Below are 24,019 nucleotides of genomic sequence, written 5' to 3'. Positions count from 1 at the left end.
GCGTCTTGAACTGTGTTTTTAATTAGACCAATCAAATGTCAGAGCAGGTTAGACACAAGCCTTGAAAGTGCAAATTACCGTCAGGCTTTTACAAACCTGGTAGTTTAGTTACTGTATGACATTATTTGAACCTGGAATTCATTAAGTTTACCTTTAAAAAAAAAAATTGTAATTTTGTAGAAAATGGCTTCCGATTCTTCAACATTTCTTCTTGCGGGCAGCGTTGGGGTTGGCCCGCCTCCGACCCCCTCCTCCCGCGCCGTCTGTGATGTGCAGGTTGGCAGAGCGGCTGTAGATGTCGTGATCAGAGAAAGGTGAGCCGCCCCCGGCCAGGTAGTCTGGGTTAAAGACGTCCGTCTTCTGGCGGGCCTTACGGGACACGCGCTGCTGGGGGAAACGCTGGTCCTCCACCAGGTGGGGGTTGCTGCCGTGTTTGCCCCCTTGTGGCAGGGGCAGGGAGTACTACGGGGAACAGAGAGCGGACATTAGATTAGCATTCCACCTCAATTTACAATAAGCTACGGTAACAGAGTGGAGAAGCTAGTCTGTAGCAGTAACAGAGTGGAGAAGCTAGTCTGTAGCAGTAACAGAGTGGAGAAGCTAGTCTGTAGCAGTAACAGAGGAGAAGCTAGTCTGCAGCAGTAACAGAGGAGAAGCTAGTCTGTAGCAGTAACAGAGGAGAAGCTAGTCTGTAGCAGTAACAGAGGAGAAGCTAGTCTGTAGCAGTAACAGAGGAGAAGCTAGTCTGTAGCAGTAACAGAGGAGAAGCTAGTCTGTAGCAGTAACAGAGGAGAAGCTAGTCTGCAGCAGTAACAGAGGAGAAGCTAGTCTGTAGCAGTAACAGAGGAGAAGCTAGTCTGTAGCAGTAACAGAGGAGAAGCTAGTCTGTAGCAGTAACAGAGTGGAGAAGCTAGTCTGTAGCAGTAACAGAGTGGAGAAGCTAGTCTGTAGCAGTAACAGAGTGGAGAAGCTAGTCTGTAGCAGTAACAGAGTGGAGAAGCTAGTCTGTAGCAGTAACAGAGTGGAGAAGCTAGTCTGTAGCAGTAACAGAGTGGAGAAGCTAGTCTGTAGCAGTAACAGAGTGGAGAAGCTAGTCTGTAGCAGTAACAGAGGAGAAGCTAGTCTGTAGCAGTAACAGAGGAGAAGCTAGTCTGTAGCAGTAACAGAGTGGAGAAGCTAGTCTGTAGCAGTAACAGAGTGGAGAAGCTAGTCTGTAGCAGTAACAGAGGAGAAGCTAGTCTGTAGCAGTAACAGAGGAGAAGCTAGTCTGCAGGTAGCTTAGGGGTTGGAGTGTTGAGCCAGTAACCAGCAGGTAGCCTAGTGGTTAGAGTGTTGAGCCAGTAACCAGCAGGTAGCCTAGTGGTTAGAGTGTTGAGCCAGTAACCAGCAGGTAGCCTAGTGGTTAGAAGTGTAGTGGTTGACTAGGTGAAAATCTGTTGTTCTGCCCCTGAGCAAGGCAGTTAACCTGTTCCCCTGAGCAGGTTAGCCTAGTAGTTAAATGCATTCTGTTGTACAACTGACTAGGTATCCCCCCCTTTCCCCAACTGACTAGGTATCCACCCCTTTCCCCAACTGAGGTATCCCCCTTTCCCCAACTGACTAGGTATCCCCCTTTCCCCAGTGACTAGAGTGGAGAAACTGACTAGGTATCCCCCTTTCCCCAACTGTAGCCCCCAAGTGGTTAGAGTGTTGAGCCAGTAACAGAAAGGTTGCTGGATCGAATCCCAACTGACTAGGTAAAATCTGTTGTTCTGCCCCAACTGAACAAGGCAGTTAACCCACTGTTACCCAACAAGGTAGTTAAATGCATTCTGTTCCCCAACTGACTAGGTATCCCCCCCCTTTCCCCAACTGACTAGGTATCCCCCCTTTCCCCAAACTGACTAGGTATCCCCCCTTTCCCCAACTGACTAGGTATCCCCCCCTTTCCCCAACTGACTAGGTACCCCCCCCTTTCCCCAACTGACTAGGTATCCCCCCTTTCCCCAACTGACTAGGTATCCCCCCTTTCCCCCTTTCCCCAACTGACTAGGTATCCCCCCTTTCCCCAACTGACTAGGTATCCCCCCCTTTCCCCAACTGACTAGGTATCCCCCCCCCAACTGACTTGGTATTTCCCCAACTGACTAGGTACCCCCCCCCATTCCCCAACTGACTAGGTATCCCCCCTTTCCCCAACTGACTAGGTATTTCCCCAACTGACCCCCCCCCAACTTTCCCCAACTGACTAGGTATCCCCCCCCAACTGACTAGGTATCCCCCCATTCCCCAACTGACTAGGTATCCCCCCTTTCCCCAACTGACTAGGTATCCCCCCCTTTCCCCAACTGACTAGGTATCCCCCCCCCTTTCCCCAACTGACTAGGTACCCCCCTTTCCCCAACTGACTAGGTACCCCCCCTTTCCCCAACTGACTAGGTACCCCCTTTCCCCAACTGACTAGGTATCCCCCCATTCCCCAACTGACTTATCCCCCAACTGACTAGGTATCCCCCCCTTTCCCCAACTGACTAGGTATCCCCCCCCTTTCCCTGACTAGGTATCCCCCCCTTCCCCAACTGACTAGGTACCCCCCTTTCCCCAACTGACTAGGTATCCCCCCTTTCCCCAACTGACTAGGTACCCCCCCCATTTCCCCAACTGACTAGGTATCCCCCCCCCATTTCCCCAACTGACTAGGTATCCCCCCCCATTCCCCAACTGACTAGGTATCCCCCCCCATTTCCCCAACTGACTAGGTATCCCCCCTTTCCCCAACTGACTAGGTATCCCCCCTTTCCCCAACTGACTAGGTACCCCCCCTGTCCCATTCCCCAACTGACTAGGTATCTCCCCCCCCCCTTTCCCCAACCAACTGACTAGGTATCCCCTTTCCCCAACTGACTAGGTATCCCCCCCTTTCCCCAACTGACTAGGTATCCCCCCTTTCCCCAACTGACTAGGTATCCCCCCCCCCCCAACTGACTAGGTATCCCCCTTTCCCCAACTGACTAGGTATCCCCCCCTTTCCCCAACTGACTAGGTATCCCCCCCCATTCCCCAACTTTCCCCCCCATTCCCCAACTGACTAGGTATCCCCCCCCTTCCCCAACTGACTAGGTACCCCCAACTGACTAGGTATCCCCCCTTTCCCCAACTGACTAGGTATCCCCCCCCCATTCCCCAACTGACTAGGTATCCCCCCCCCTTCCCCAACTGACTAGGTATCCCCCCCCCAACTTTCCCCCCCCTTTCCCCACTGACTAGGTATCCCCCCCTTTCCCCAACTGACTAGGTATCCCCCTTTCCCCAACTGACTAGGTACCCCCCCCAACTGACTAGGTATCCCCCCCCATTCCCCAACTGACTAGGTATCCCCCCCCCCCTCCCCAACTGACTAGGTATCCCCCCTTTCCCCAACTGACTAGGTATCCCCCCTTTCCCCAACTGACTAGGTACCCCCCTTTCCCCAACTGACTAGGTATCCCCCCCCTTCCCCAACTGACTAGGTATCCCCCCTTTCCCCAACTGACTAGGTATCCCCCTTTCCCCAACTTTCCCCAACTGACTAGGTATCCCCCCTTTCCCCAACTGACTAGGTATCCCCCCTTTCCCCAACTGACTAGGTATCCCCCCCTTTCCCCAACTGACTAGGTATCCCCCCCCTTTCCCCAACTGACTAGGTATCCCCCTTTCCCCAACTGACTAGGTATCCCCCCCTTTCCCCAACTGACTAGGTATCCCCCCTTTCCCCAACTGACTAGGTATCCCCCAACTGACTAGGTATCCCCCTTTCCCCAACTGACTAGGTATCCCCCTTTCCCCAACTGACTAGGTACCCCCCTTTCCCCAACTTTAGGTATTCCCCCTTTCCCCAACTGACTAGGTATCCCCCATTTCCCCAACTGACTTGGTATCCCCCCTTTCCCCAACTGACTAGGTATCCCCCCCCTTTCCCCAACTGACTGACTGACTAGTACCCCCCTTTCCCCAACTGACTAGGTACCCCCCTTTCCCCAACTGACCCCCCTTTCCCCAACTGACTAGGTACCCCCCCCCCAACTTTCCCCAACTGACTAGGTACCCCCTGACCCCCCTTTCCCCAACTGACTAGGTATCCCCCCCCAACTTTCCCCAACTGACTAGGTATCCCCCCTTTCCCCAACTGACTAGGTATCCCCCCTTTTCCCCAACTGACTAGGTATCCCCCCTTTCCCCAACTGACTAGGTATCCCCCCCTTTCCCCAACTGACTAGGTATCCCCCCTTTCCCCAACTGACTAGGTATCCCCCCTTTTCCCCAACTGACTAGGTATCCCCCCTTTCCCCAACTGACTAGGTATCCCCCCCCAACTTCCCCAACTGACTAGGTATCCCCCCCCCCTTTCCCCAACTGACTAGGTATTTCCCCTGACTTTCCCCAACTGACTTACCCCCCTTTCCCCAACTGACTAGGTACCCCCCCCAACTTCCCCCCTTTCCCCAACTGACTAGGTACCCCCTTTCCCCTGACTAGGTACCCCCCTTTCCCCAACTGACTAGGTACCCCCTTTTGACTAGGTACCCCCCTTTCCCCAACTGACTAGGTACCCCCCCCTTCCCCAACTGACTAGGTACCCCCCTTTCCCCAACTGACTAGGTACCCCCTTTCCCCAACTGACTAGGTACCCCCCTTTCCCCAACTGACTAGGTACCCCCTACCCCCCCCCTTTCCCCAACTGACTAGGTACCCCCCCCTTTCCCCAACTGACTTACCCCCCTTTCCCCAACTGACTAGGTACCCCCCTTTCCCCAACTGACTTCCCCCCAACTGACTAGGTACCCCCCTTTCCCCACTGACTAGGTACCCCCTTTCCCCACCCCCCCTTTCCCCAACTGACTAGGTATCCCCCTTTCCCCAACTGACTAGGTATCCCCCTAGGTATCCCCCTTCCCCAACTGACTAGGTATCCCCCCCCCCAACTTTCCCCAACTGACTAGGTACCCCCCCTTTCCCCAACTGACTAGGTATCCCCCTTTCCCCAACTGACCCCCCCTTTCCCCAACTGACTAGGTATCCCCCCCCTTTCCCCAACTGACTAGGTATCCCCCTAGGTACCCCCTTTCCCCAACTGACTAGGTATCCCCCTTTCCCCCTGACTAGGTATCCCCCTTTCCCCAACTGACTAGGTATCCCCCCCTTTCCCCAACTGACTAGGTATCCCCCCTTTCCCCAACTGACTAGGTACCCCCCCTTTCCCCAACTGACTAGGTATCTGACTAGGTATTCCCCCCTTTCCCCAACTGACTAGGTATCCCCCCCTTTCCCCAACTGACTAGTAGGTATCCCCCCCCAACTTTCCCCCAACTGACTAGGTATCCCCCCTTTTCCCCAACTGACTAGGTATCCCCCCTTTCCCCAACTTTCCTAGGTATCCCCCCTTTCCCCAACTGACTAGGTATCCCCCCATTTCCCCAACTGACTAGGTATCCCCCCTTTCCCCAACTGACTAGGTCCCCCCTCTGGTACCCCCCATTTCAACCACTAGGTATCCCCCTTTCCTTTGGGGTTGGTTCCCCCTTTCCCCAATGATGTGGTATCTGGTCCCATTTCATCCACTTACCCAACTGACTTATCCCCCTTTGGGGTTGAAGGTGTTTCCCCCCTTTCCCCAGTATGATGTGGGTCCCCCCCCATTTCAACCACTAGGTATCCCCCCTTTCCCCAACTTTCCTACCCCAGTATGATGTGGGTCTGGGTACCATTTCATGTTGACCCTGTTTCCCCCTTTCCCCAACTGAAGATGTTTCCTCTGGTACCATTTCATCCACTTACCCTGTTTCCTTCCCCAACCTGGTATCCCCACTGACTAGGTATCCCCCCTTTCCCCAACTGACTAGATGGTATCCCCCCTTCCAACTGACTAGGGTTGAAGATGTTTCCTACCATTTATGATGTGGGTCTGGTACCATTTCATCCACTTACCCTGTTTCCTACCCCAGTTGAAGATGGGTCTGGTACCATTTCATCCACTTACCCTGTTTTGGGGTTGAAGATGTGGGTCTGGTCCCAATGATGTGGGTATGATGGGGTCTGGTACCATTTCAACCACTTACCCTTTTCCTTTGGGGTGGAAGATGTTTCCTACCACAGTATGATGTGGGTCTGGTACCATTTCATCCACTTACCCTGTTTCCTTTGGGGTTGAAGATGTTTCCTACCATAGTATGATGTGGGTCTGGTACCATTTCATCCACTTACCCTGTTTCCTTTGGGGTGGAAGATGTTTCCTACCACTTCATCCACTTACCCTGTTTCCTTTGGGGTGGAAGATGTTTCCTACCACAGTATGATGTGGGTCTGGTACCATTTCATCCACTTACCCTCTTCCCTTTGGGGTTGAGCACTTTGGGGTTCTTTGAGAAATGCATCTGGATGTTTCCGTCCTCGCTGACAGTCACGGCTATCTTCTTCAGCGTTCTGTTGCCACAGTGTGGACAGAAAACCTTATTCATGTTGGTGGTGGTCCTACAACAGAGAGAGAAGGTCTGTTTGAATTGAGCTTCTTAAAGACCAAGGTTGAGAACAAGTTTCCTAATATTTAAAAAGTTGTCTAATTACTAAAAACGGGTCCTCGTGACATCAACGGGTGTTTTTATTTACTGCGGACACGGAACCCAGACCGGCTGTGACATCGTGCGTAAATGGATTTTGTCCCCCGACACCAAACGAGATGACAATATCAAAACAAACTGAACCAATGACATTCATTTGGGGACAGGTCGAAAAGCATTAAACATGTATGGCAATTTAGCTAGTTAGCTTGTCCTATTTAGTTAGCTTGAACTTGCTAGCTAATTTGTCCTATTTAGTTAGCTTGAACTTGCTAGCTAATTTGTCCTATTTAGTTAGCTTGAACTTGCTAGCTAATTTGTTCTATTTAGTTAGCTTGCACTTGCTAGCTAATTTGTCCTATTTAGTTAGCTTGCACTTGCTAGCTAATTTGTCCTATTTAGTTAGCTTGCACTTGCTAGCTAATTTGTCCTGGGATATAAACATTGAGTTGTTATTTTACCTGAAATGCACAAGGTCCTCTACTCCGACAATGAATCCACACATAAAACGGCCAACCGAATCGTTTCTAGTCATCTCTCCTCCGTCCAGGCTTTTTCATCTTTGAATTTATAGGATGATTTCCGTCTAAACTTTCATAGTATTACCACAACATTTAATCTTTCTATCACCCACGTGGGTATAACCAATGAGGAGATGGCACGTGGGTACCTGTTTCTATAAACCAATGAGGAGATGGCATGGTGGGTACCTGCTTCTATAAACCAATGAGGAGATGGCATGGTGGGTACCTGCTTCTATAAACCAATGAGGAGATGGCATGGTGGGTACCTGCTTCTATAAACCAATGAATGAGGAGATGGCATGGTGGGTACCTGCTTCTATAAACCAATGAGGAGATGGCATGGTGGGTACCTGCTTCTATAAACCAATGAGGAGATGGCACGGTTAGCCCTTGGCAAAACCAGGTGGTACCCTGCTTCTATAAACCAATGAGGAGATGGCATGGTGGGTACCTGCTTCTATAAACCAATGAGGAGATGGCATGGTGGGTACCTGCTTCTATAAACCAATGAGGGGATGGCACGCAGGTACCTGCTTCTATAAACCAATGAGGAGATGGCATGGTGGGTACCTGCTTCTATAAACCAATGAGGGATGGCAGGTTGGCGGGTACCTGCTTCTATAAAACCAATGAGGAGATGACACGGTGGGTACCTGCTTCTATAAACCAATGAGGAGATGGGAGAGGCAGGACTTCTATTTTAGCCATTGGCAACGCAGGTGGCGCGCGCCAGGCAGTGTGGGTACCTGCTTCTATAAACCAATGAGGAGATGGGAGAGGCAGGACTTCTATTTTAGCCCTTGGCAACGCAGGTGGCGCGCGCCAGGCAGTGTGGGTACCTGCTTCTATAAACCAATGAGGAGATGGGAGAGGCAGGACTTCTATTTTAGGGATGGCACCTGCCTGCTTCTATAAACCAATGAGGAGATGGGAGAGGCAGGACTTCTATTTTAGCCCTTGGCAACGCAGGTTGGCGCGCGCCAGGCAGTGTGGGTACCTGCTTCTATAAACCAATGAGGAGATGGGAGAGGCAGGACTTCTATTTTAGCCATTGGCAACGTAGGTTGGCGCGCGCCAGGCAGTGTGGGTACCTGCTTCTATAAACCAATGAGGAGATGGGAGAGGCAGGACTTCTATTTTAGCCCTTGGCAACGCAGGTTGGCGCGCGCCAGGCAGTGTGGGTACCTGCTTCTATAAACCAATGAGGAGATGGGAGAGGCAGGACTTCTATTTTAGCCCTTGGCAACGCAGGTTGGCGCGCGCCAGGCAGTGTGGGTACCTGCTTCTATAAACCAATGAGGAGATGGGAGAGGCAGGACTTGGGTATTTTAGCCCTTGGCAAGGCAGGTTGGCGCGCGCCAGGCAGTGTGGGTACCTGCTTCTATAAACCAATGAGGAGATGGGAGAGGCAGGTTGGCGCGCGCCAGGCAGTGTGGGTACCTGCTTCTATAAACCAATGAGGAGATGGGAGAGGCAGGTTGGCGCGCGCCAGGCAGTGTGGGTACCTGCTTCTATAAACCAATGAGGAGATGGGAGAGGCAGGTTGGCGCGCGCCAGGCAGTGTGGGTACCTGCTTCTATAAACCAATGAGGAGATGGGAGAGGCAGGTTGGCGCGCGCCAGGCAGTGTGGGTACCTGCTTCTATAAACCAATGAGGAGATGGGAGAGGCAGGTTGGCGCGCGCCAGGCAGTGTGGGTACCTGCTTCTATAAACCAATGAGGAGATGGGAGAGGCAGGTTGGCGCGCGCCAGGCAGTGTGGGTACCTGCTTCTATAAACCAGATGGGATGGCAGGACTACTTTATATGGAAGAGGCAGGTTGGCGCGCCCAGGCAGTGTGGGTACCTGCTTCTATAAACCAATGAGGAGATGGGAAGAGGTACTCACTTAAAAACAGGCCCTATGGCTCATTGGAAGAGGTACCCTTGGCAACGCAGGTTGGCGCGCGCCAGGCAGTGTGGGTACCTGCTTCTAAAACCAATGAGGGGAGAGGTAGGTTGGCGCGCGCAGGCAGTGTGGCACCCTACTTCTATAAACCAATGAGGAGATGGGACTCAGGCAGGCCCTATGGCGCCGCCAGGCAGTGGTGGAAGGGTACTGCTTCTATAAACCAATGAGGAGATGGAAGGCAGGTACTCACGCCAGGCCCTGTGGCACCTACTTTATAAACCAATGAGGAGATGGGACTCACTTAAAACAGGCCCTATGGCACCCTACTTTATACAGTTCTGGGAAGAGGTACCTGCTTAAAAAGGCCCTATGGCACCCTAGATGGGAGGAAGGTTACTCACTTAAAACAGGCCCTAGTGTGGGTACCTATTCTATAAACCAATGAGGAGATGGGGAAGAGGCAGGTTCACGCGCCAGGCCCTGTGGGTACCTACTTTATAAACCAATGAGGAGATGGAAGAGGCAGGTTAAAACAGGCCCCAGGCAGTGTTCCCTACCTGTGCTTCTTTATTCTATAAACCATGAGGAGATGGAAGGCAGGTACTCACTTAAAACAGGCCCTGTGGCACCCTACTTCTATAAACCAATGAGGGATGGGAAGGCAGGTTGGGTGGAAGCTCACCAGGCCCTATGGCACCCTACTTTATAAACCAATGAGAGATGGGAGAGGCAGGTTGGAACAGGCCCATGGCACCCTGTTTATACCGTTCTGGTGGAAGAGCACCAGGCTGTGGGTAAAACAGGCCCTATGGCACCCTACTCCCTATATAGTGCACTACTTTATACCGTTGTGGTGGAAGAGGTACTCACTTAAAACAGGCGTGGCATCGCAGGATGTAATTCCTGGACTGTTTGATGAGCATCCCATTCACAGAGAGGACATGGAGCCCGATCTGAATCAGGACGTTCTGTTGAACAAACCAGTTTCAGTCAACAGTCGACCAACCGCATGGTTCTGAATGTATACATCTAAAATGGGGTCTCAACAGAATTTAATCAACTTTAAGTCATCAGCGTCAACTATTACCACTCGGGGACAGTTACGTAGACAAAGAGGAGTTTTCTGAACTATGAGTTAACATTTAAGATTCTGGTTAAATTAAGTCCCAAATGGGAACCCAATTCCCTATATAGTGTACTACTTATGCACTACCTATGGGGCCTGATTAGAAGTAGTGCACTATCAAGGGGTCCATTTGGGCCTCAGTACCTGCATAGCGAAGTCGGTGGTGAGACACGCCACCTTAACGTCCACAGGCGACGCCCAGATCCCCGTCTCCATCTGGACCTGTTTAATGTTGCTAGGGGTGATCCAACCACCGCCATCCTCCTCCTCCTCCTCCTCATCTTCCTCCTCCGATCCACTGCCGTGCTCCTCTGAATGATTCTTTGAGTGTTTGTGTTCCTCTGACCCGCTCTCAGGTTCTGTGTGGACGGTGTCTGATATTGACAGGTCCTCAATGTTCTGCAGGTAAATAACAAGGACCACATCAATTCATCAGCACCGACAATGAGACAGAGACATTTCATTTAATTTTTATTTCACTTCTACCTCACTTGCTTTGGCAATGTTAACACGTTTCCCATGCCAATAAAGCCCTTGAATTGAATTGACAGAGAGAGACAGAGAGAGAGAGAGAAGTGAATCATTGTGAATCCATCTTTGACGACTGTGTGTCAATCTGTCCAAATGTTTGAATGTTTCCATCACATGGTTCAACCCCGCAACAACTGCAGTAGGACGGGAACCCTGATGACATGTTACTCAGAGGACACTGTGGCTCAGAGCAAAGGTAGTGTGTGTGTTCTAGTTATAGCAGGTCAGAGGTAGTGTGTGTGTTCTAGTTATAGCAGGTCAGAGGTAGTGTGTGTGTTCTAGTTATAGCAGGTCAGAGGTAGTGTGTGTGTTCTAGTTATAGCAGGTCAGAGGTAGTGTGTGTGTTCTAGTTATAGCAGGTCAGAGGTAGTGTGTGTGTTCTAGTTAGTGTGCAGGTCAGAGGTAGTGTGTGTGTTCTAGTTATAGCAGGTCAGAGGTAGTGTGTGTGTTCTAGTTATAGCAGGTCAGAGGTAGTGTGTGTGTTCTAGTTATAGCAGGTCAGAGGTAGTGTGTGTGTTCTAGTTATAGCAGGTCAGAGGTAGTGTGTGTGTTCTAGTTATAGCAGGTCAGAGGTAGTGTGTGTGTTCTAGTTAGGGTCAGAGGTAGTGTGTGTGTTCTAGTTATAGCAGGTCAGAGGTAGTGTGTGTGTAGTCTAGTTATAGCAGGTCAGAGGTAGTGTGTGTGTTCTAGTCAGAGGTAGTGTAGCAGGTCAGAGGTAGTGTGTGTGTTCTAGTTATAGCAGGTCAGAGGTCTAGTTATAGCAGGTCAGAGGTAGTGTGTGTTCTAGTCACCGACTAGCAGGTCAGAGGTAGTGTGTGTGTTCTAGTTATAGCCACTAGTTGCAGCAGGTCAGAGGTAGTGTGTGTTCTACTCACCACTAGTTGCAGCAGGTCAGAGGTAGTGTGTGTTCTACTCACCACTAGTTGCAGCAGGTCAGAGGTAGTGTGTGTTCTACTCACCACTAGTTGCAGCAGGTCAGTGTCGAAGCAGGGCAGAGGATTCCTCCAGAACTGGAAGCTGTTGTACTCTCCGATCTCTGGAGGGTTATAGCTGTGCTGTGTCTGTGCTGCTGGCCTCTGTCTGCCACTGAACAGCCCATCAGCTGGTGTCTGTCTGCCACTGAACAGCCCATCAGCTGGCCTCTGGAGAGAAGAGGAGAACTCTTAACTATTATTCTAGATGTTGACAGAAGTGGTTGATTTGTACTAATGATCATCCCACATGGTTCCCCATTCACATGGTTATTCTAGATGTCTTTGTAGGTTGTTCATTTACTTAGTCTAACATCTCAACATGCTTACGGATCAGTACTCTGGTTAACAACAGAGTTGATTTGTATGTGTTAACCAGCAGCAGACCACCCTTATCCCACTGTTTAACCAGCAGCAGACCACCCTGTATCCCACTGTGTTAACCAGCAGCAGACCACCCTGCATCCCACTGTGTTAACCAGCAGCAGACCACCCTGTATCCCACTGTTAACCAGCAGCAGACCACCCTGTATCCCACTGTGTTAACCAGCAGCAGACCACCCTGTATCCCATCCCACTGTGTTTAACCAGCAGCAGACCACCCTGTATCCCACTGTGTTAACCAGCAGCAGACCACCCTGTATCCCACTGTGTTTAACCAGCAGCAGACCACCCTGTATCCCACTGTGGCTTGTTTCTGACCAGCAGCAGACCACCCTCCTGGTCAGTCCTTGGATGGGAGACCAGATGCTGCTGGAAGTGGTGTTGGAGGGCCAGTAGGAGGCACTCGTTCCTCTGGTCTAAAAGAAAATATCCCAATGCCCCAGGGCAGTGATAGGGGACACTGCCCTGTGTAGGGTGCCGTCTTTCGGATGGGACGTTAAACGGGTGTCCTGACTCTGAGGTGATTAAAAGATCCCATGGCACTTATCGTAAGAGTAGAGGTATTAACCCCGGTGTCCTGGCTAAATTCCCAATCTGGCACCCAAACCATCACGGTCACCTAATAATCCCCCGTTTACAATTGGCTCATTCATCCCCCTCCTCTCCCCTGTAACTATTCCCCAGGTCGTTGCTGCAAATGAGAACGTGTTCTCAGTCAACTGACCTGGTAAAACAACAGATACATTAAAATACTGTACCTTTGAGGGGAAGTGGAACCCTGCCACGCCAACGGGAGCCTCTGGATGTCTCCTTGTACTGCACACCTGGACCTGACGACAGACGACATGTCAAAGCTGTGATGTGGACCTATTGAAACACTTACTCAGGGTTCTGTGTGATAACTAGTCTGTTTCACTGGTTTGTGTCCCACATGGCACCCTGTTCCCTATATAGTGCACTACTTTAGACCAGAGTCCTATGGCACGCTATTCCCTATATAGTGCACTACTTTAGACCAGAGTCCTATGGCACCCTATTCAGTGCACTACTTTAGACCAGAGCCCTATTCCCTACATTAGTGCACTACTTTAGACCAGAGTCCTATGGCACGCTATTCCCTATATAGTGCACTACTTTAGACCAGAGTCCTATGGCACCCTATTCAGTGCACTACATTAGACCAGAGCCCTATTCCCTACATTAGTGCACTACTTTAGACCAGAGTCCTATGGCTATTCCCTATATAGTGCACTACTTTAGACCAGAGTCCTATGGCACCCTATTCAGTGCACTACATTAGACCAGAGCCCTATTCCCTACATTAGTGCACTACTTTAGACCAGAGCCCTATGGCACCCTATTCCCTATATAGTGGTACTACTTTAGACCAGAGCCCTATTATTCCCTATATAGTGGTACTACTATAGACCAGAGCCCTATTCCCTATATAGTGGTACTACTATAGACCAGAGCCCTATTCCCTATATAGTGGTACTACTATAGACCAGAGCCCTATTCCCTATATAGTGGTACTGACCAGAGCCCTATTAGTGGTACTACTATAGACCAGAGCCCTATTCCCTATATAGTGGTACTACTATAGACCAGAGCCCTATTCCCTATATAGACTACTATAGACCAGAGCCCTATTCTATTCTACTATAGACCAGAGCCCTATTCCCTATATAGTGGTACTACTATAGACCAGAGCCCTATTCCCTATATAGTGGTACTACTATAGACCAGAGCCCTATTCCCTATATAGTGGTACTACTATAGACCAGAGCCCTATTCCCTATATAGTGGTACTACTATAGACCAGAGCCCTATTCCCTATATAGTGGTACTACTATAGACCAGAGCCCTATTCCCTATATAGTGGTACTACTATAGACCAGAGCCCTATTCCCTATATAGTGGTACTACTATAGACCAGAGCCCTATTCCCTATATAGTGGTACTACTATAGACCAGAGCCCTATTCCCTATATAGTGGTACTACTATAGACCAGAGCCCTATTCCCTATATAGTGGTACTACTACTATTCCTAGACCAGACCAGAGCCCTATTCCCTATATAGTGGTACTACTATAGACCAGAGCCCTATATAGTGGTACTACTAGACCAGAGCCCTTCCCTATATAGTGGTACTACTATAGACCAGAGCCCTATTCCCTATATAGTGGTACTACTATAGACTACAGAGCCCTATTCCCTATATAGTGGTACTACTATAGACCAGAGCCCTGTGGTACTACTATAGACCAGAGCCCTATTCCCTATATAGTGGTACTACTATAGACCAGAGCCCTATTCTACTATACCAGAGCCCTATTCCCTATATAGTGGTACTACTATAGACCAGAGCCCTATTCCCTATATAGTGGTACTACTATAGACCAGAGCCCTATTCCCTATATAGTGGTACTACCTAGACCAGAGCCCTATTCCCTATATAGTGGTACTACTATAGACCAGAGCCCTATTCCCTATATAGTGGTACTACTATAGACCAGAGCCCTATTCCCTATATAGTGGTACTACTATAGACCAGAGCCCTATTCCCTATATAGTGGTACTACTATAGACCAGAGCCCTATTCCCTATATAGTGGTACTACTATAGACCAGAGCCCTATTCCTACTACCAGAGCCCTATTCCCTATATAGTGGTACTACTATAGACCAGAGCCCTATTCCTATAGACCAGAGCCCTGGTGGTACTACTATAGACCAGAGCCCTATTCCCTATGACCTAGTGTTCCCCGTGGTACTACTATAGACCAGAGCCCTATTACCTATGACCTCAGTGGTACTACTATAGACCAGAGCCCTATTCCCTATATAGTGGTACTACCTATATAGACCTCCAGAGCCCTATTCCCTATATAGTGGTACTACTATGACCAGAGCCCTATTCCTATATAGTGGTACTACCCAGAGCCCTATTCTTATAGACCTCAGAGCCCTATTCCTATATAGTGGTACTACTATAGACCAGAGCCCTATTCCCTATATAGTGGTACTACTATAGACCAGAGCCCTATTCCTATAGTGGTACTCTAGTTCCATTTGGGATCACATCTCATTGTTCCCTGTCTTACCTTGACCTCAGGTCTCATTGTTCCCTGTCTTACCTTGACCTCATTGTTCCCTGTCTTACCTTGACCTCATTGTTCCCTGTCTTACCTTGACCTCATTGTTCCCTGTCTTACCTTGACCTCATTGTTCCCTGTCTTACCTTGACCTCATTGTTCCCTGTCTTACCTTGACCTCATTGTTCCCTGTCTTACCTTGACCTCAGGTTCTTTCTTCAGGTGGTCCGTCCCAACGTTTTCCCTCTCCAACCGGTATGTCAGAGCCAACACCTTGATGTCTGTGGCAGAAAGGCTGGGGTAGTCTCCCGTCTTCTTGGAGAACTCAGTCACTGAACAGAGACCTCAACACTCAGTACCAGCATCACAATTCATTAAATACCATCAACAACTATAGAGGTGATGATGGAGAGGCAGATGTGTATACAAAACAAATATCCAGTACAACAAATCAAACAACCAAAACTGACCAAATGTGTCATTTAAAAACCTTAGCTACCTAATCTGATGTCCTCTGGGTACGGCTCTCTGAAGTTGAGTTGATATGGTAGGAATGACAGGCTCCTCCGGGTTGGCTTGTCTCTAATTTCCTCTACTACATCCTTCAGCGTGTAGATATTCTTCCCAATGTCCTACAAAATAAATAAATATAAATATTGGGGGGAGGGCAATATTTACAGCAATGTATAAATTATAATATACGCAGCTACATGATGTTGATGTGGCCATTTAAACAGGATGAACCACGTTAACTAGCTATCCAGACCTGACATCAAGCACGCAGTTTGTGATAAAAAGTTACTCGTATTAAATACTTCTGATCCTGGGGAACGGAACACCTGAAGAACATCTCTACTGATATGTGATATAGTTTAAACCTCACCTGAAGAAGTGCTTTCTTCAAAATCCTCCTGCGTCTACGACAACATGTTCCACCATGGTAGCCGCCATCTTGGATAGCGACGTCCGCATCATCACCAACCAATCAGAAGACAGGAAGTAGTTCTCGCGCTGTCCGTGATTTGAGAGACAGGGCGTCGTGTGACGTCTTGTTGATGTTGTTGCCGTAGAGGAAGATGGCGGCTCGCTGGAGTAGTGAGAATGTGGTGGTGGAATTGCGAGATGCGCAGGTACTTGAGTAAAACAGGGTTTAATTCAGAGTTGGGTGACATATAGCTAGCTAATGCGCAATATGTTGCTAAAGAGATGTGTAACTTTCCCTTCTGTCTGTGGTGTTGTCATGCTGTTCCTAGTGAAACAGGTGGGAGCTGTTATCTTTCTGAGTAGTCAGAGAGTATCTGAAAGTGTCCCAGTTAAATGATGTCACACTCAGTCGCAGGATTGTTGAATTTTTGTTTCAACAGGTCTAATGCACCAGGTCACACATCCAGTGTTCAGACATTGTTTTGTTTCAGCAGGTCACACATCCAGTGTTCAGACATTGTTTTGTTTCAGCAGGTCACACATCCAGTGTTCAGACATTGTTTTGTTTCAGCAGGTCACACATCCAGTGTTCAGACATTGTTTTGTTTCAGCAGGTCACACATCCAGTGTTCAGACATTGTTTTGTTTCAGCAGGTCACACATCCAGTGTTCAGACATTGTTCCGTGCACAAGATGTCGCAGCAACATTTAGCATGGAAAAACAAAAACTAACCAAACATGCTGCACTGCTGACTCAGATGCTGCTGGCTAAATGGTTTTAAACTGTCCCTCTGCATCATAATGCTCACATGCTCTTCATTGACTAGTAAACTCACCACACATGTTACTTCATAATAATAGTAGTCATTTTTGGTCACAGGTCCAGGAATGGCTGAAGAATTGCAACGTTTACCTGGAGCTAACTCTGCAGATAGCACTACCTGGGGGTTTTACTCATAGTCAATCGATCAACCTGCAGATAGCACTGCTGGGGGTTTTGAAAAGTCATAGTCAATCGATCAACTCTGCAGATAGCACTGCTGGGGGTTTTAAAAAGTCATAGTCAATCGATCCACATAGTCAATCGATCCACTCTGCAGATAGCACTGCTGGGGTTTTGAAAAGTCATAGTCAATCGATCCACTCTGCAGATAGCACTGCTGGGGGTTTTGAAAAGTCATAGTCAATCGATCAACTCTGCAGATAGCACTGCTGGGGGTTTTGAAAAGTCATAGTCAATCGATCAACTCTGCAGATAGCACTGCTGGGGGTTTTGAAAAGTCATAGTCAATCGCAGATCAACTGGGGGTTTTGAAAAGTCTGCAGATAGCACTGCTGGGGTTTTTAAAAGTCATAGTCAATCGATCAACTCTGCAGATAGCACTGCTGGGGGTTTTAAAAGTCATAGTCAATCGATCAACTCTGCAGATAGCACTGCTGGGGGTTTTGAAAAGTCATAGTCAATCGATCCACTCTGCAGATAGCACTGCTGGGGGTTTTGAAAAGTCATAGTCAATCGATCAACTCTGCAGATAGCACTGCTGGGGGTTTTAATAGTCATAGTCAATCGATCAATAATACTTTTTTAGAAAAAAATGTTTAACTTTAATTTACAGTCTGTAGAAACTATCAGAATAGAATGTTTCAGAACTTTTGTTAAGCATCACAGCAGAGATGAAAAATATATGTCAAATAGAAATCCAATATGGATGGTGATACGAGATCGATGGGAGGGGACTAAGCACGCACACCTGAGGGGCCCCTGTGTTGAGGATCAGTGTGGCAGATGTGTTGTTACCTACTCTCACCACCTGGGGGAGGCAGGTCAGGAAGTCCAGAGTACGCCCCCCTTTCTCATTGACGGGGCTGTGGTGGAGCAGTTTGAGAGCTTCAAGTTCCTTGGTGTCCACATCACCAACAAACTATCATGGTCCAAACACACCAAGACAGTCGTGAAAAGGGCACGACAAAGCCTATTCCCCCTCAGGAGACTGAAAAGATTTGGCATGGGTCCTCAGATCCTCAAAAGGGTCTACAGCTGTACCACCGAGAGCATCCTGACGGGTTGCATCACTGCCTGGTATGGCAGCTGCTCGGCTCCTCGACTGCAAGGCACTACAGAGGGTAGAGCGTACGGCCCAGTACATCACTGGGGCCAAGCTTCCTACCATCCAGGACCTCTATATCAGGTGGTGTCAGAGGAAGGCCCTATAAATTGCCAAAGACTCCAGCCACCCTATAGTCATAGCCTGTTCTCTCTGCTGCTACAGGGCCAAAAGGAGAGGCTTCTGAACAGCTTCCACCCTCAAGCCATAAGACTCCTGAACATCTAATCAAATGGCTACCCAGACTATTAACATGACCCCTCCCCCTTCTATGCTGCTGCTTCTCTGTTATTATCTATGCATAGTCACATTAATAACTCTACCTACATGTACATATTACCTCAATTCTCTCGACATCGGTGCCCCCGCACATTGACTCTGTACCGGTACCCCTGTATATAGCCTCCACATTGACTCTGTACCGGTACCCCTGTATATAGCCTCCACATTGACTCTGTACCAGTACCCCTGTATATAGCCTCCACATTGACTCTGTACCAGTACCCCTGTATATAGCCTCCACATTGACTCTGTACCGGTACCCCTGTATATAGCCTCCACATTGACTCTGTACCGGTACCCCATGTATATAGCCTCCACATTGACTCTGTACCGGTACCCCATGTATATAGCCTCCACATTGACTCTACCGGTACCCCATGTATATAGCCTCCACATTGACTCTGTACCGGTACCCCCTGTATATAGCCTCCACATTGACTCTGTACCGGTACCCCCTGTATATAGCCTCCACATTGACTCTGTACCGGTACCCCATGTATATAGCCTCCACATTGACTCTGTACCAGTACCCCTGTATATAGCCTCCACATTGACTCTGTACCGGCCTCCACCCCTGTATATAGCCTCCACATTGACTCTGTACCGGTACCCCATGTATATAGCCTCCACATTGACTCTGTACCGGTACCCCATGTATATAGCCTCCACATTGACTCTGTACCGGTACCCCATGTATATAGCCTCCACATTGACTCTGTACCGGTACCCCTGTATATAGCCTCCACATTGACTCTGTACCGGTACCCCTGTATATAGCCTCCACATTGACTCTGTACCGGTACCCCTGTATATAGCCTCCACATTGACTCTGTACCGGTACCCCCTGTATATAGCCTCCACATTGACTCTGTACCGGTACCCCCTGTATATAGCCTCCACATTGACTCTGTACCGGTACCCCTGTATATAGCCTCCACATTGACTCTACTGGTACCCCTGTATATAGCCTCCACATTGACTCTACTGGTACCCCTGTATATAGCCTCCACATTGACTCTACTGGTACCCCCTGTATATATTATTGTTATTCTTATCTCTTACTTCTTTTGTTTATGTTGGTATTTTCTGAAAACTGCATTGTTGGGGGCCTCCCTGGTGGCGCAGTGGTCTAGGGCATTGCATCGCAGTGCTAGCTATGCCACCAGAGACTCTGGGTTCACGCAGCCGGCCGCGACTGGGAGGTCCGTGGGGCGACGCACAATTGGCCTAGCGTCGTCGTCCGGGTTAGGGAGGGTTTGGCAGGTAGGGATATCCTTGTCTCATCGCGCACCAGCGACTCATGTGGTGGGCCGGGCGCAGTGCACGCTAACGAGGTTGCCAGGTGTACGGTGTATCCTCCGACACATTGGTGCGGCTGGCTTCCGGGTTGGATGCGCGCTGTGTTAAGAAGCAGTGCGGTTTGTTTCGGTTGTGTATCGGAGGACGCATGACTTTCAACCTTCGTTTCTCCCGAGCCTGTACGGAGTTGTAGCGATGAGACAAGATAGTAACTACTAACAATTGGATACCACGAAATTGGGGAGAAAAGAGGGTAAAATTAAAAATTTAAAAAACCACTGCGCCACCCGGGAGGCCCCAACAATGCAGTTTTAAGAAAATAGCACAACAAAAAGTAAGAGATAAGAATAACAAGGGCTTGTAAGTATGGTTGCAGTAAGGTTGCAGTAGTAAGGTTGCAGTAAGGTTGCAGTATGGTTGCAGGTTTGCAGTAAGGTTGCAGTAAGGTTGGTTGCAGTATGGTTGCAGTAAGGTTGCAGTAAGGTTGCAGTAAGGTTGGTATGGTTGCAGTATGGTTGCAGTAAGGTTGCAGTAAGGTTGCAGTATGGTTGCAGTAAGGTTGCAGTGAGAGGTGTAAGTGGGGTTGCAGTAAGAGGTTGCAGTAAGAGGTTGCAGTAAGAGGTTGCAGTAAGAGGTTGCAGTAAGAGGTTGCAGTAAGAGGTTGCAGTAGAGGTTGCAGTAAGAGGTTGCAGTAAGAGGTTGCAGTAAGAGGTTGCAGTAAGAGGTTGCAGTAAGCAGTAAGAGGTTGCAGTAAGAGGTTGCAGTAAGTTGCAGTAAGCGGTTGCAGTAAGCGGTTGCAGTAAGCGGTTGCAGTAAGCGGTTGCAGTAAGCGGTTGCAGTAAGCGGTTGCAGTAAGCGGTTGCAGTAAGCGGTTGTATTCGGTGCATGAAACAAATAACATTTGATTTGATTTGAAGCTGGTTGATAGAATGCCAAGATTCACAGCTACTTTGAAGAGTCTCAAATATATTTTTATTTTAACACTTTTTTGGTTACTACATAAATCCATACGTGTTATTTCATAGTTTTGATGTCTTTTTTAAAATTTTCTACAACGTAGAAAATAGTAAAAAATAAAGAAAAACCCTGGAATGAGTAGGTGTGTCCAAACTATTGACTGGTACTGAATATATGTATGGGTCTGTATACATATATTTAAATTAATATATTTTATATATTTACATTACATATATACTGTATATTTACATGAAATATATACTGTATATTTACATGACATATATACTGTATAATTACATATATACTGTATAATTACATATATACTGTATAATTACATATATACTGTATAATTACATGACATATATACTGTATATTTACATGACATATATACTGTATATTTACATGACATATATACTGTATATTTACATGACATATATACTGTATAATTACATATATACTGTATAATTACATATATACTGTATAATTACATATATACTGTATATTTACATGACATATATACTGTATAATTACATATATACTGTATATTTACATGACACTGTATATATATACTGTATATTTACATGACATATATACTGTATATTTACATGACATATATACTGTATATTTACATGACATATATAGTGTATATTTACATGAAATATATAGTGTATATTTACATTAAATATATTCTGTATATTTACATTAAATATATATAGGGGATTGGAAATGATGCAGACAATTAGATTGTAGCCTCCATCAATGTATCTGCAATATTACAGCTGATCTGCCCCCTAACAACGTAAATAATAATAACATGCTGTTATCTTTCCAGGCCACTGCTATGTCCGTGGACTGCCTGGGTCGACATGCTGTCCTGTCAGGGTTTGTACCAGTCCTTTACCACCCATCACCAGACAGTCAACATCACTGTAGCTCTGCCTCAGTCAACATCACTGTAGCTCTGCCTCAGTCAACATCACTATAGCTCTGCCTCAGTCAACATCACTATAGCTCTGCCTCAGTCAACATCACTGTAGCTCTGCCTCAGTCAACATCACTGTAGCTCTGCCTCAGTCAACATCACTATAGCTCTGCCTCAGTCAACATCACTGTAGCTCTGCCTCAGTCAACATCACTGTAGCTCTGCCTCAGTCAACATCACTGTAGCTCTGCCTCAGTCAACATCACTGTAGCTCTGCCTCAGTCAACATCACTGTAGTCTGCCTCAGTCAACATCACTATAGCTCTGCCTCAGTCAACATCACTATAGCTCTGCCTCAGTCAACATCACTGTAGCTCTGCCTCAGTCAACATCACTATAGCTCTGCCTCAGTCAACATCACCATAGCTCTGCCTCAGTCAACATCACCATAGCTCTGCCTCAGTCAACATCACTATAGCTCTGCCTCAGTCAACATCACTATAGCTCTGCCTCAGTCAACATCACTATAGCTCTGCCTCAGTCAACATCACTATAGCTCTGCCTCAGTCAACATCACTATAGCTCTGCCTCAGCAACATCACTCTCTGCCTCAGTCAACATCACTGTAGCTCTGCCTCAGTCAACATCACTGTAGCTCTGCCTCAGTCAACATCACTGTAGCTCTGCCTCAGTCAACATCACTGTAGCTCTGCCTCAGTCAACATCACTGTAGCTCTGCCTCAGTCAACATCACTGTAGCTCTGCCTCAGTCAACATCACTGTAGCTCTGCCTCAGTCAACATCACTGTAGCTCTGCCTCAGTCACTGTAGCTCTGCCTCAGTCAACGTCACTGTAGCTCTGCCTCAGTCAACATCACTGTAGCTCTGCCTCAGTCAGCATCACTGTAGCTCTGCCTCAGTCAACGTCTATCCGGAGAGTCGTTGACCGATGTTGGTAATTCCACAAGTCACTGCTAGTTGTGGATTAATCAGATTTAAATGGGAGGTTGACATGTCAGGTGAATAAACCTATTTTCATCCAATCGTGTGTGTGTCGTGTGTGTGTGCGTTGACTTGTGTGTTTGATCTCCTCTCCTTTAGACGGAGGTTTCTGTATGTGGTGAACCTGGAGCTCTCCGTCTCACTGTAGCTCCCAGGAAGATCACTATAGCTCTGCAGACCTCTGCCTCAGCAAATGGGCCTCAGTCAACGTGTAGCTCTGGTCACGGCTCTGCCTCAGTGGAACCCCCTCACAAGGCAGAGTCCCACCGTCTTCGCTGCCTCTGTTGTGGAGTGTTCAAACATCAACAAAAGCAGGCTCAGGTCTTATCCGGAGAGTCGTTGAGCAGGCTCAGGTCTTATCCGGAGAGTCGTTGAAACATCAACAGGCTCAGGTCTTATCCGGAGAGTCGTTGAGCAGGCTCAGGTCTTATCCGGAGAGTCGTTGAGCAGGCTCAGGTCTTATCAGGAGAGTCGTTGAGCAGGCTCAGGTCTTATCCGGAGAGTCGTTGAGCAGGCTCAGGTCTTATCCGGAGAGTCGTTGAGCAGGCTCAGGTCTTATCCGGAGAGTCGTTGAGCAGGCTCAGGTCTTATCCGGAGAGTCGTTGAGCAGGCTCAGGTCTTATCCGGAGAGTCGTTGAGCAGGCTCAGGTCTTATCCAGAGCGACTTAGTCAGTTTCTGATTGGATCCAGATCTTTGTTCAGGTCAAACTGCATCCTGTGAGAGTGGTGGTCATCATTTCCCACATGGTACCATAACATCCTGGTACTGAACAGATTCAGTGTCTGCTCTGTGATCTGTCTGACGAGGGGTTTATGTTCACAGAGTAACCAGCGAGTTGACCTGTACACATGGCGTGATGGCTGTGGGGAGGTCCACGCGTCCCTGCAGGGACACACACGAGTCATCAGGTAACACAGAGGAGATGCTCTGCGGCTGGGTCCCAAATGGCTCCCTGTTCCCTATGGGTCAGAAGTAGTGCCCTATACAGGGGATATGGTGCGATGTGGGACACAACCTGATCTGTCTGGGTATGTACTGGGGGTTATGTTGCCAGGTCACTGACTGTGGTTGTATCCTACAGTGACTTGGACTGGTCCTGGTTTGAACCGGAGTATCTGGTCACCAGCTCTGTAGACACCTACATCTGTATCTGGGATACCAGGTAGGATATCCCACTATACTGTCAACACTACTCTCTGTACCAGGTAGGATATCCCACTATACTGTCAACACTACTCTGTACCAGGTAGGATATCCCACTATACTGTCAACACTACTCTGTACCAGGTAGGATATCCCACTATACTGTCAACACTACTCTGTACCAGGTAGGATATCCCACTATACTGTCAACACTACTCTCTGTACCAGGTAGGATATCCCACTATACTGTCAACACTACTCTGTACCAGGTAAGATATCCCCACTATACTG

At 48.3% G+C, this 24,019-nt stretch overlaps 2 protein-coding genes across 2 annotated transcripts in view; one reads left to right on the top strand and one right to left on the bottom strand.

The window, feature by feature from the left end:
* On the bottom strand, window positions 1-16,059 carry LOC112242145 (RNA-binding protein NOB1-like). Its single transcript, XM_042316257.1, is given in 10 exon segments — window positions 1-462; window positions 6,342-6,486; window positions 9,857-9,954; window positions 10,257-10,511; window positions 11,603-11,785; window positions 12,757-12,828; window positions 15,292-15,425; window positions 15,593-15,725; window positions 15,977-15,996; window positions 15,999-16,059. Coding segments are annotated over 10 exon segments (1,350 nt in total). The 5' UTR covers window positions 16,045-16,059; the 3' UTR covers window positions 1-198.
* A 28-nt stretch (window positions 16,060-16,087) lies between these two features.
* LOC112239238 (GATOR complex protein WDR59-like) overlaps window positions 16,088-24,019 on the top strand; it is a 55,190-nt gene continuing 47,258 nt past the window's right edge. The window contains 6 exon segments of the mRNA XM_042316262.1: window positions 16,088-16,223; window positions 21,493-21,542; window positions 22,684-22,720; window positions 22,823-22,867; window positions 23,408-23,493; window positions 23,667-23,747. Of these exon segments, the coding sequence (XP_042172196.1) occupies window positions 16,170-16,223; window positions 21,493-21,542; window positions 22,684-22,720; window positions 22,823-22,867; window positions 23,408-23,493; window positions 23,667-23,747 (353 nt within the window). The 5' untranslated portion in view covers window positions 16,088-16,169.

Source organism: Oncorhynchus tshawytscha, unplaced genomic scaffold (assembly GCF_018296145.1).
Source record: "Oncorhynchus tshawytscha isolate Ot180627B unplaced genomic scaffold, Otsh_v2.0 Un_contig_4953_pilon_pilon, whole genome shotgun sequence".
NCBI lineage: Eukaryota > Metazoa > Chordata > Actinopteri > Salmoniformes > Salmonidae > Oncorhynchus > Oncorhynchus tshawytscha.
Note: the sequence above shows the minus strand (reverse complement) of the source record. Positions and strands in the feature narration are given on the sequence as shown.